We start from the raw sequence: 13,798 nt of genomic DNA on the forward strand, positions 1-13,798 counted from the left end.
TATGCTTTTTTAGTTTTAATTTTGTTTCTTAAACTACACAGAGCACCTTTACTTTCAGCCATTTTCTTTCATGACTTTGACGTGAAATCGCATTGGAACTCTGGGCGAGGTTGCAGGGTGACACCCGCCTCCTCTCCTGATTTTTATTTGTCCCCTCAGAGTTCATGAGTCTCTTTGAAGCAGGACGGGGCAGGTTATCTGTGACCTCGTCCCTTTTGTTCGGCAGACAATACGGGCTTGTTGGGCCATTAGTTCGTCTTTGTAGGTGCTCGTCTAGGTGTGATATCCGCCTTGTCACTGCTGATACCGCAAAGTCGACTTCAGAGTCCGCCACGGGGACAAAAGAATGCTTTCGGAGGGGAATAAACTACCCCGAGGTCCTTCACGGCATTCCTCTGCAGCCAAAGTGGAAGCGCCAGTAAAATGCAATTATCTCAATTATACATCAGAATCAACTTGAAGCTTTATTGCCACAAATGAGAAGGAGCAGAAGCCGACAAGAGCTCTGATAACCGGAGAGTCTCCGATTCACGAGAGCGTAGTACTCCGCTCAAGTGGAGACGTCTGATTGGTGGGGAAGGGGAGAGCAGGGATTGGCTGGGGGGCGGTGACATATTCTGTGTCGACTCAGCGCTGGGACCTGTTACGCCAGATGCCCTCCTCTCGTCCCCTGCAATGTTTGCAGCCCCACGCACGCGATCCCTCGCTCCGCTTGGCTGCACCCTCTCATCGCATTACTTCTGCTATTCTAACTCCTCCATCAATTATGCACTAGAATAACTCAGGGCCCTGATGGAGCCAAGACATAAAAGGGGATCATCGGCGCGAGCGCTCGCAGCGTCTGCCCGCGCGTTCCCACCGTGCTGCTGCCGCAGCCAGTGATATGAGCGCCAACGTGCCCGCACACACCAGCGGGTCTGTGCATAAACAAACAGCATCATTCTGTCATCATCGAGTTAGTGGGTCAATCAGGCTGCAAGGTGGACGACAACAAGCCAACAGAGGCGTTCAACCTTTGTCCCGGATCACCAAATCCTACCTTTTTTTCTCATCCAAGTTAAATTTGTCACGTTGCTCACAATAAAAAACAATGTTAAGAGTGTCATATCTCAAACATCAGCTAAGACAGAACTGGGTGGCTTCAATCAAAGCTAGGAGAGACAAACACAGCACAGCAGGTGTCTCATTAACCTCTGAACTTGAATATGTGAAGTTTGATGGCTCACATCGACTCTTCCCGGCCGGTTTCAGGACGGCACTGTGCCCCGCAGAGGCCTGATTTACTGGATACTCTCATGAGATCCTGTCATCAAGTCATTTTGTCAGATTTTTTTTTTTCCTTGATGCAATAAAACTGAATGTTCTGAATGTTTGCAGAAGTGGATTTTTTTTTTTTTTGCAGTGTACTTGTACAGAGAATGTTGAGGAGAATGAGAATGCTGGAGTGAGCGTTAAGTGCCCGCAAAGTTCAATCACTTCTGCAGCAAAATCACATGATTTCCAGCTACAAGTGAGTCCTGAAACCACAAATTGAATTCATACTAGTAAAAAAAGTATCAGCGCAGAAAGCACATTTCAACTTTATTCCGGTAAAATTCAATAAAAACGTCACGGTATCATTTAAAAGAGTGCATCGTTTTTTTGAACGTGAAGAGAGTAAAGTGTTTCACTGCACCGGAATCAGGAAAAGTGTCATAAAATCCTTCAAGTCGGAAAAAATCAGTCTTGAGGAATTCGATAACGGACAAAAGGGACATGCGTGGACTGTTTTCCAGACATAAATGGCTTCATGAGAAGGAGTTTTTTTCTTTTTTCTTTTTTTCTTTCTTTGCAGCTGTTGGAGTGTTAGGATCAGAAAGGGAAAAAAAAAATGCTCCAGTGACATCCCCGGGATTGGTAACCTACTTTTTGTTCCTTAAATCAAAATGGAGTCGACTTTGGAAAATGGCTGCCTGAGCTCCGCGCTCCGCCACACACCACAGAGAAAAAAGGGCGAAGCGGAGGGAGAAGTCAGCCACGTCCATGGAAAGTGCACAGACCCTGGCGGTCTGAGATTTCAATTAATGACCCCGCCACTCGACTCGCGCGATGATAAAATACCAACAACAATTTAATCGCAGTCATTCATCAGCAGAGCAAAACGCGGGCCAGGAAAGAGTTTGTGAAAAGGAGAAAGAACAGCCGACGCAATGTCGACCCCGCTATTAAAGTCATGGCGGTCCTGACCTGGATTTCTCCTGGTTGCGTGTGAAGGTTTGTCCGGGCTCTATCGTGAGATCACAAACGGCTTTTTTAATATTTCATGCCTCCCAAAGCACCGAGTGTGCTGGAATCCAGCAGGAGGAAACACTTTGAGTCTCGGCGGACCGGGGAGCCACACGAAGGGTCCCGCAAAGTCACACCAAGTTCACGAAACAACAACTGCTCTTCACACGCAGATAAATAACATTTGTCCTTTTTTTTCCGCCGCGGGAGTCGGGGGGGAGGGGAAAAAAACGGCCAAACAACCGAAAACTTCCCCTCTGTTGTGGGACCGAAAGCACCGCCATGACACAAACCCTCATACCCAGATGATTACATGAGACATCCGAACCCGGAGAAACAAAAGCAATTAGACGGCAGCGGCGTCTCCCACAAAAAGCATACTTTGCCTCGTCGAGAGATGTTTTGGTTTGTCTCCGGGGGCCGAGTGAAAAACTGGCCGTCCTACGTGGGCCCGCTGCGAGGAGCTTCAGTTCCCCGCGAATCGCACACGATTCCCAAACCTCGACTGGAAAAGTAATCCTCTCACACTTCAGCTTTGTCTAATTTCTTCCAAGATACACAAAAAGCCAAGAGTCAGCAGCCATTTAGGATCAGGAAACATCGCCCTGACGAGGAGGCGCGCATACTTTTTTTTTTTTTGTCTTCGGGCCTCGCTCCAAAGCCGCGCTGACCCACATATAGTTCCAGAAACATTTAGTCGGAGGTTTGGCCCCCGCGCTGTCAAAATGATCACATTTGCTTTTTATCAAGCGTACGTTACAAGCCAATTTAGGTTTCAGCTGTGATCGTGTGTGATTTCCATCTGCCCGCGTGCCAATTTCCTCGTTAGCTCCGTTCGTCCGAAACCAGAAGAGACGGCGGGCCCTCCCTGTCAGGATCACAGCGCCGGGTAATAAAACTGCTGACACCACAGCTAACGAGTCAAAACCACACACGGTTCTTCAGTCCTAAGTTAAACTTCACAAACACTTTTCGAGAGAGTGAGCTGCTTCGAAATGATCTGAACCTGTGAGAGCCAGCGCTGCTCTCACTCCGGGCTGTTCAATCTTTTTATTTGCTCTACTTTGAAGGATGGACTCTACGTGCACCTCTAACTCCTACACTGCAGAAATCTCACTATTATTACAGAGCAGAAAGCCTCCATGAACTTTATTCCATCTTGTTTCCAGTACAAATCGGCTTATTTCAAGAACTCTCCGGTTGGAGGACGCGATGAGGACGAGGCCAGAGAAATAACTACGGGAAAAAACGTCTCACGACCGGGGAGAGCGCTTGAAACAAGGCCGCTTGTTTTGGAAAAGAGGTTGAGATATTTTCAGAGCGCTGTGGAGAAAAAAAGAAAGAAAGAGAGAATGTAAGACTTTTATGGTTCAATAAAAGACAAAAAAAGTCTTGTTAAGATGCAGATTTTTAACAGCGCGCACATTCAAACGTGAAGCAGCTGCAGAGTTCCTTCGCTGGACTCTGGTTTAACACTGCAAGTCTCGACAAACTTCACAAACTTTTGCGATTTCTGGGTGTTGAGGCGAGCACGAACCGCCGGCCGCTCACGCACTCTTACTTCTGTGTGACGCGCCACAAACAGCAGCAGTCTCGCTGGTCTGTTAGCAGCTTAGTGGCTCTTTAGGTTCTTTTTGGAAGCAGTTTTGAGAAGCTTTACTGCAGTCATTAGGAGCTAAGGCTGATTAATGTGAATGGTCAGGCAGGGCCTGGCTTTCTGAGGGAAGAACAGAGAGGGGTGAAGGGTCCCACAGGAAGTGTTTTGTGTCTCCACACAAAGGGAGGTCTGACCTCTTAAGCCCCTGAGAGCCTCTTTGCTAATACCCTCACCGGTGCCTACAAAGACACAGGGGATGCCATTTCACCACTCACATTTAAACAGCACACACAAGAAAAAAGCCCCGGCGAGATTAAAACGGCAGAAAAGTGAACCTCTGTGCAGCGGAGTGAGACTGCGAGATTAGGCCCGGAGAGTCCCCCCCCGCTAATCCATTGACTGTCGCGCATATCAAACACAGGAGGGGCCGGCTCGCACAGCATCTGATCCCAGCACAGCGGAGCTCATCGAGCCACCGTTGTCTTCTGTCCAGTCATTCAAAATACGTATATTTTTTCTTAGACAAGACAAGACAAATCTAACAGGAGAGAAATAGTATTTTGTATGTGTTTCCAGCGCTGGTCCACCCACATGTTTAGCGTATAATCGTACTGCATCTGCTGTCAACATACTCAGAATCAAATCTAGGAAATTCTTCAAGTTGATTTATATTGGAATTCGACTCCTTCACCTGTGGTACACATAATTGGTGCATTTACGTCTCCTGATGCTGTGACGTGGCGCATTCTCTCCAAGACACTGACACTAGCTCTAAATATATCTAAACAAGTTGATTTGTAATGAAAACAGGTTGAGATACGAAGTAAAGCTTAATTCTCTAGATTCAAGTGTTGACTTCCCTTATTCTGTTAGAAATAAGTTCCTTGTTGTATCAAAACAGGTTAGAATAGTCATGCATACGTAGCTTTTCTTTAGGTTTTCTAGATGAAAAAAAATCATTCTGCGCTTGCCCTCGCTTCTTTTCGGTTGCTGACGCCGATTCTAGCAAAAGATCATTCTGAAACGAGCGGACAGAAACAGGCTAAAATGATCCGACTCAAGAGTCCTGAAACAGGCTGATGAATATTTCAAACAGGCTGGCGTCACTGTGCCGCATGAGCAAATACTTTCACTAATGAGCGTTATTTTCGAGATTTAAGGGTGATTTTTCTTGATCCCAGTTCAGAAATGTGACTTTTTCTGTCTTCTTTCAAGACCCTAACACTCATATCAGTACTAACAATTGTTTCAAAACAGGTAGATTTTTTTACGAAGAAAGGTTTGAGAGTCCATGCTGCGGGGTCGGATTGTTTCTCAAATTTTCTTGATTCGAGTCGGGATTTTTCGCGGTTCTAGGGCCACAGCTGACCTCATTCTGTCTTCTGTCAGGACAATAGTAATTTTAGAAGGATTCTCGGGACAGTGTTCGTTATTTTCCGAAACAAAAAGGAATTCTGGTGCTACGATTTACCTAAATCTGACTTCTTTCAACATCCGAACACCCACTTCTAGAGTCTGAAATGATACCACGCTGTGCAAGAAGATATTTCTTATTTTAACGTATTTCAGTGTTCTAAAACAAGAGGACAGTCTGTTCCAGAGGGTTCTTGAAGCACTTTGATTTGCATTTCCATCGCAGGCTGCTGTGTGTTGCTGTGCTGCACGGGCAGATTTTCTCAGCAGCAGAATTTTCCAGCGTGAAGCTTGAGATTTTTCTCGATTCCACTGCAGCAATTTTTTTTCTCACGTTTCAGGACGATCGACTCTGGAAAAATTCTTGTAGCAAGTCGACCTCTATCGGAATCTAACTGAAATAATATCGCTTCACGCCGGAAGATTTCTTCACAAATTGTACTGAGCATCATTTCTACATTCGAGTGCAGCTTTTCTTGACTCTGCTGGGGCAGTTTAGATGATCCTGCCTTCTTCCAAGACCCTGACACTGAGTTTTAAAAGACTCTTGAAACGAGGTGCGATGTAATGAAACGCGGGTTTGAAGTTAAGTTCCATTTTTTAAACTCAGCGGTGATTTTTGGTGCTTTGTGTTCAGTAATTTACCTTATTTTTCTCAACGCACAGGCACTACATTCTAGAAAAACTCTTGAAACGAGTCGACATCTGTTGGAATCTGAATTAACTGTGGTGTGGTGCGGGGGTTGATTTTCTCCCTTTTTTAGGGAAAAAATATAAAATATAAAGAAAAAAAATTGTTAAGGAAAGATTTTCCTCAGCTTGCAATGCAGACATGATTAGTGTATTCGCTGAGCCAGAGCTTGCGAGAAGTCTTGCCGTAAACCAATAAAGCCTCCACACTTATTAGTAACCCCTCGTCACTAGTTCCTGTCAATCAGGCCCTGGCAGCCTGAGGGCCTCGCCTTATTAGACACAGCGTAAAAGGGAGGGCCGGGGCAGCTTCTCTCTGCAGGCGGGGTCACAGAGAGCACGAGGAATGACGGGCGCCTCCGCGGGACAACTGTTCCCCCTCCGCGCAAAGCTCGGCGTATGAAACTCACAGCTTAATTGACCTGAAGGTTCAGTCCTATTAAGTCCATTTCGTAGGATGCAACCGACTCAAGTGCGCCGAGCGGTCGCAGGCCTGACGCGATCTGAGAAAGTGAATACGGAGGGGGAGATTTCCTATCTGAGATGTGACGCTCTTTCATTTCATGCGCCGAGAGCCTGACGTGCTTGCGAGGAGGCTTAATGCTCCTGAGCTTTGTAATAAAATGGAAGGTAAACCTCAGATAAGGAGCCTCTTATCCTCACTTTATTGATAGCTTCTGAACCCTCCCGACAGGAAATCACATTCAGTCAGCTCTCTTTGATGCCTTTTGAGATTGACACTTCCTCGGGGTGGAAACACGGGTTCTGACCCCACCCCAGGACTCCGCGGCCTGGACGCCGGTCCCCCCCGCCGCAGCCTCTGGCCTCTAATGCGGAAGTTTCTCTCACCCCCGAAACTGTGCTGTCCCTCCAGCTATAACCCCCACCCCCACCCCCACCCCACCTCAGATCACTTATGCACACTCTCCACGGCCACCTCTCCCGTCTCCTCCTTCCCCTCAGCCTGTCTCTGCACAGCTAAAAAGCCGGCTATGGGCCGCTGAGTACGAGCGGAACAATGGCGGCCTTTCAGGCGCTCTGTGCCGCCGCTGGGAGAGGGCCGCGGTCCTGAGACCCAGTCAATATTTGGACGTGGTTGCCTTTTTGTGTCCGTTTTTTAATCCAAGCGGAACCGAGCGGCAGGGAGCCGGGAAAAGGCTGAGAGGGGAAAGCAAGGGTAAACACTGGGAACAATGCAAACAGGGCAACTCACAATGCCACTGGGAAACTATCACAACATCGGCTCGCCACCGAGTGAAAAATGGAGCATTGTTTCTTTAAGTGGAGATTAAAAGGAGAGCGACGCAAGAAAAGCAAATAGCGGAGGTCATTCCGCTATGAGAAAGTGCGCAAAGTGTCGAGTCGAGGAGCGAACTCCCACTTCTGATGCATTGCCTCCACCAAAAAACAATCACGTGTGTCCGTAAACCGAGAGGGAAAAGAGCGTTTTCATCATCAGAGGGCGATAACCGCACCTCCACCCAACACTGAAGCCATTCTTTGATTGTCTTAAGGAGAAATATGTTGCATCTGCTGGGGAAAGGCTTTGGATGGACATTATCAGGGATTAAAGGAAGCCCCCGGGGTGACAGTGCTCTCCCTGAACACTGGAATCCCTCTCTCCCCAGCTGTCAGGTCGTTAGTCCCACCCAATGAGGTTCTTTGATGGCGAGGGGTATCAGTTTCCATGGCGTCCGAGACACAAACAGCTTGAGAGATTAGGGACGGAACTCGGCCCTGATTCTCCGTTGATCCCACCTATCAGCAACAAATAAACACCTTGGGCCACGGCAACGCCTGCGTGCGGACCATATGGACCCGGGTGGGTTTTAATGAAGCAGCTAAATAGCTGGTGAGCAGGGAATTCGCTAATAGCTCCTTGTCAGAGCGGCAGTAAATACCCCACTCATACACTTTATTCCATCATTGGTTACCGACACAGACGGCGAAGCTGACAGGGAACATCTGTGACTCATTTTTCTTACACGAGCTTTTCCACGCCGGCTTTTTATTTTCTGGCTTTCGACTTCTCGTCTTTGCCGGGATGTTTGTGTCCCGGTGCCACTTTCTCATGAAGCATAAGCTGCACACGATTTATAAGCTGTAACTCATGACCTTAATAATGTTTTATCAGATGCAATTACTGACTTTAACGACGGATAATGCACGTGTTAATATCACTTACTGGTCATGTTTTTGGTTTCTCTTTAATCTGTCTAATCTAGTCAGGCATACTTTATACTGAGTTTATAATTTGTAACTAATGTTTTATAAATAATTATGAAATCAGCTGTTAATACTTCACATTACTGAAGATTGTGTCCGGATTTGAATCCATTCATTAACTACTTTTTCGCGCTGACTTTCCGTTATAAAGGTTTAAAAGTTGTAACTAATGGTTAATTACTAATTAATACACCAGTTGTTAATACCTAACAAATCTTAATCAGCCTTTTACTCAGGTGTACTCAGTGTACATACTTTTAATACATTTTTTCATACCTTGAACTACTTTTCAATATTTACTTTCTAACAAGGTTTTCATTACAAATGCTTTCTATGCTTTAATAATTATTATCGCGTTATTGTTAATGCTAAACAGATCTTTAACAAGCTAATGCTCAGGATTGAGTCTGTACTAAAACCAATCTATTAACTGCTTTTTAACACTTTCTGACAAGGCTTCCTTTATAAAGGGGTTCATAGGTTGTAACTAATGTTTTATTAATGATTATTACTCAGTTATTAACACTTAAGATCTGTAAAAAGCAACTACTTGGGATTGAGCCCGTACTAAAACACATTTATTAACTACCATTTCATTCTTATGTTCCAATCAGACTTCCTTTATAAAGGGTTTATCAATTGTAAGTGATGGTGAATGGTGGTTAATAAATCAGCTATGAATGCTACATGAGCCATTAGCATCTAGCTAGCGCTTCCGCAACCTTTCACCTACAAAGCATTTGTGAATTATTTATCAATCATTTGTTACAACTTGTTAACCTGATTATCCTGCTAATAGTGCCCTGTCAGTGCGACGGGGGACGGCGTTCACACATCAGCCTTCATTACTCATTCATCACCACATCTGAAACTACACCGTATCTGCTACGTTTGTATTTTTTCCAACATGCAGAAAAAATCCGTTTAAATCATCGGTAAGGGTTCATCCACTGCAATACCGCATCAGCGCCGCGCTTGTAAATGTCAATAATATGTTAATAAACGGGTCTGGTGTGCTGGTTCTGCAGCGCTCTCACAGACGGCAGGCGGTGCACTTGTCCGTTGAGGAGGTCCACTCCATCACAACTTGGCAACAAAAGGGTTGTTTTGACAACTGGCCTCTCAAAACATTAAGCAATAATTTATTAACGCCAATAAATCCGAGTGGAACCAAGTACTTACAGCTTATAAACCTGGAGACACTGCTATTAATACCTGTCTACATGAAAAGGGAATTGTGGTGCCGCCGCTACACATGCCTCTTCATTCCCCGCCTGTCTGAATCCACCCCGGGTCGACAACTAAAAGGAGTCGCAACAGTACTTTTGTGAAATCCTTTCATTTTCTCATGTTATGTCCAAATTAGGAGCATTCCCAGACTTTCCGAACCTCGCTATGTGCAGGGTTCGTGCACACATCCTCCCCAGACTAAGGGACCGACTCTGAGCAGAGAGAACAATGCAAAACAATTCGCCGCAGCCTCGACACCCACCGAAGTGCTGTCTGACTGACGAGGACCAAAATGGTGCGATGATCTGAACCAACTGAGAGTCGTAACATCAGTTGCGTTTGGTCGTTTCCCTGGAACAAGGCTCCCTGATACTGGAGTTACATTTAATTTCATTAAGTAGCTTATACGAGCGCGGCTACTCGCTGTCACTGTGGGAGCTTTGCAAACTCCAGGCGAGGCTGAACCGTCCTCTGGGCCGTAAATCCCTCCTCCCTCCACCGCTCAGAGCCCTGCTCTTCTGAGCCTAATCAGCAACAAGCATCAGCACCGGGAAGATGTTTCCCCCGAGATGAAAGCGAAGCAAACACCGACGTGCGTTTATCTAAATTACAGGCAGCCTCCTCTCGGCCCTTTTTGAAACAATAGGAAAACATGAAAATGTCATCGCATTTCCATTCTTCACGACTCACTTCCCATTTCAATTCCACTGCTCCTGTAGGGGGATTTCATGAATGGCTGAGTATGGACTGCTGCTCCGGATGCCATTTTTCCCCACTTTGGTCAAATATGCAGCAGAGGAGGCAGAGGAGGGGGGCAAGAAAGCTCATCTGGAAGTTGGGACTGTACCGCAGCAGGTTCCCAGAGCTCCAATACCGAGCATGGTTACATTAAACAGCAGGGATCCGGGGCCCGCGAGCTCGTGTGGAATACTGTAGGGTTCTGCTGAGGGTCAGGGGGCCCCCGGGCTTTAAGTACAGCCCTCTCTTACATTATACAGCCCGGGTCAGGTTTAGATTAAAGTCATGAATGAGAAAAGGAGACAGTCATTTAGAGTTACTCATTTATTTAGCCCCCATTCTGCAGAGACAAAGCCCAGGCGGGGTGCCGTGCCGGGGCCGTCACCGGGCCCCATGGCCGGCGGTACTGCCCCGGTTTTGACCCTGACAACGGTCTCCTCTGTGCTGCTTAACCCGCAACTCGCCTGGTTACTACCAAGTGTGTGACCTCAGCATGTGTGGATCTCTCACAAGACGGAGCATCACGCTGTGCCTTGGCCGCGGCTGAAATACCCCTGTGTACCCCCTTATTGTCTGCCCCAGCGTGGGCCGGGAGGGGGGGGCGCAGGGAGGGTGGAAGGCGGGGGACACTTGGACGGGGGAGCATGGCAACCAAGAAACCAGACTTGGGAACTGTTTGCAGGCCAAGAGAAGCAAAACACACACACACACACACACACACACACACACACACACACACACAAAAACAACCTGCAGCCTGTGAGTGGGACAGAAAGCTGTTATCAGATATCTGTCAGTTAGCGGAGCAGGAACTCCAGCGGCCCTTTGATGCCACCATCACATTTGCATTTGTATCACGAGCGTCTCGTCAGCTCAGCTCCTCTGAAGCCCAGCAAACCAGTTTCTCGTCCCCGAGCAAATGTTGATATAATATTTTCTTTGACTCACGCCGAAACCGTTGCCAGCCAATACCAGACCAGAGGTGAAAGTAGTCCTGTCCTACTAAAACAAAGTGTCACACACTCATTATATCAGTGCCAGGAGTGAGGCACACTGAGTCACGGAGGGAGGCGCCCTGACAGACACACACACACAGGAGGGTGTTAAGGAAGAGAAATGTCACTTTGTAGCTCCAGCTCGAATATTCTGTGCTCATGTGGAAAAAAAAAAAAAAAAGGCCTTTTGGTCAAACTTGCGCTAATTAAAACCCAGGAAGCAACTTTTAAGTTTTCAGCTGCACCCAGCACGACTTCATCTGCACTTTTCTGAGCAAAGCAGCGTGTGACTTTGATACTCGGATGAATAATAAATCATATAAACTCTTAGCTCCACGAACAAGTCTCGCGGTCTCAAAGGGTGCGTCTCCGTTTGGCACAAAAAAAACAAATCTGTCAATTCCAATCGATAGCGGCAGACTACACACTCAGCGTTACCTCGGCGGAGGCGAACACATTTCTCCAGGCAGCGCTCGTATTACTCCTCGTGTGTTTGCATTTTTTCGACCCGGGCGCGGAGCAAACACCGAGCATTAATGCGTAATAGCGCGTAATGGTGCGTAATAGCGCACAGCCTGTGTGAAAATGCTTTGTTGTCCCTCTGCCAGGGATGATTGATGCTGCTCGGTGCGCACGGGTTGGCTACAGAGATGATTCAGATGTGGAGGATTATCAAACTGTAATCACAACAACGATCCATCAGCGAAGACAGCAAATAAAGGTCGTAGTCAAGGCTGAAACTAGAAACTGCTCCATGTATCAAAGCGTGTGTGTGTGTGTGTGTGTGTGTGCCGGAGAGGAGTTCATCATGTTGGTAATTGAAATAAAATGTCACATCATGATAGTCGTTGTTACAAGTGATGTCAGAACAGGTTTGTTTTTAAATTGTGGATATATTAAATGAGGTTTTGTGGGGGAAAAAAGTGATTTACTTTGCATTTTCGCGCGTGTGATGCCTCAGACTGGGATCACAGTGTAAAGACTGAACACCCGCATTGAACATCCAGTCACTGAACTACTGTAAGCCGGGCAGAGTGCAGCTTCAACCGGGCAGCGTCAGGGTGTAGCCCGCCGCCTGCTGCGGGCGGAGGAAGCCCTGCGTGCCGGTGCGTCCCTGCGAGAGAGCCGGAGCGGGGAAGGCGGGTTACTCACCTCGGGTTGGTCCTGTTCCAGTAGACTGCATAGCGGTCGGACACCACCTTGGACGCCGGGTCCTGGCCGTACACACACATCCCAATGATGAGGATGAGGAAGAGGATCATTTCCACCTGCGGCATACTGTTTGCTCTGGAACTCCGATGAAGCCAAACTGATTACAGTCCTCCCTCCGGTTCAGGTTCAGAGGTTCTGGTGGATGTGGCTGTAGTTGAATGAGACAGGGTGAGAGTCCACTTTGGGCTTTTTATTCCCGCACAGATGTCGCTCGCTCCTCTGTGTCTCTGATACAGTTCAAGCGCAAATGTCCGTCTCCTCTCGTCTTGTTCAGTCCGCGCTTTGACAGTCAGATCAATGACTTTGCACCAAACGCTCGCTCTTCACTCGCTTGACTGAGAGACGGTTCTGCTCAAAGTAGGTGAAAATCCACTAGATATCTGCTTGAGACACGAGCAGTCTTCCCCCGGCTCAACTCCGCGAACAGTTTCCCCAACTCGCGTTGAATTTCCCAGAGAGGAGCCAACGCTGCTGCGTGCGCAGTGGAATAAAGATAAAAAAAAACAGAGAGTTGATGTTCCAAGATGCGAAGATATAAAGGGCAGGAACACAGTCCCTGTGCCGTCAATCTCTCCAGCTCTGGGGTCTCTCCTCGGGAAGGAAAAAAAAAAAAAAAAAAAAAGACTCAAACCAGCAGCTTCAGCTCCGGCTGATCCCCGCAGCTGCCCTGCGCAACAACAACAACAGCACACGCAGTAAATCTAACCTCTCCGCCGCGCGTAAACGCACACAATCTCCGGGTTAAATGTCCCCTGACGAGCGGCACGAGAAGCGCTCTTATCGATGTGGAGGAACCAAACCAAGTCAGCAGCGCTGTGGCTCCTGCGGCCATGCTCTCCCGGACCAGCCCCCCTCCTCCAAACCTCCACCCCCCTTCAAATCCCCCTCTCTCTCACTCCCTCCCTCCTACTGTGCCAGCCGGGGCACGCTGCAAAAAATGGTCGCCTGTGCAGTTCAGCAGCGGGGACTGTTGAATCTTCTGGGGGTGCGTTGTTGCTGCTGTCACGTTAAATGAAGGAGCGGCGCAAATGATCAGCTCTGCTCCGTTTCCACTTTTTGACGCGTCACGTCTTCGCAGGTTGCAGAAGAAGAAAAAAAAGAAAGAATCTCTCCAAAGCAGACCAGTCCACTCCGAAATAAGCGATACTAACCGTTTCAGTAAGTGCACAAACCACACGGAGGAGCTGTCACCATCAAGTTCATCCGCGGGGGGGGAACTCAGGGAGCAGCCCGACATTTCTTGCAGTGTACAGTTTCACGGCTGCTCTCGGTCTCATTGGCTCGGATTTTGAATGACGGGCGTCTCGCTTACAAAAACAATGTCCCTCCTCCTTGGGGGGTATCCGCGCTTCCCAGGGCCGGCAGACGGATCCCAGATCAGTTCATAAAAAAAACCCTGCTGCACAAACAGGCTCCCTCTCACTGGAGGACG

At 47.6% G+C, this 13,798-nt stretch overlaps 1 protein-coding gene across 1 annotated transcript in view; it reads right to left on the reverse strand.

Moving 5' to 3' along the window:
- LOC115593249 (ephrin-A5b-like) overlaps positions 1-13,230 on the reverse strand; it is an 86,252-nt gene extending 73,022 nt beyond the window's left edge. The window contains exon 1 of the mRNA XM_030436733.1: positions 12,307-13,230. Within this exon, the coding sequence (XP_030292593.1) occupies positions 12,307-12,431 (125 nt within the window). The 5' untranslated portion in view covers positions 12,432-13,230. The remainder of the gene's footprint in view (positions 1-12,306) is intronic.
- Between the last annotated feature and the right edge of the window lie 568 nt (positions 13,231-13,798).

The sequence above is a fragment of the Sparus aurata genome, chromosome 12 (genome assembly GCF_900880675.1).
Source record: "Sparus aurata chromosome 12, fSpaAur1.1, whole genome shotgun sequence".
Taxonomy (NCBI): Eukaryota; Metazoa; Chordata; class Actinopteri; order Spariformes; family Sparidae; genus Sparus; species Sparus aurata.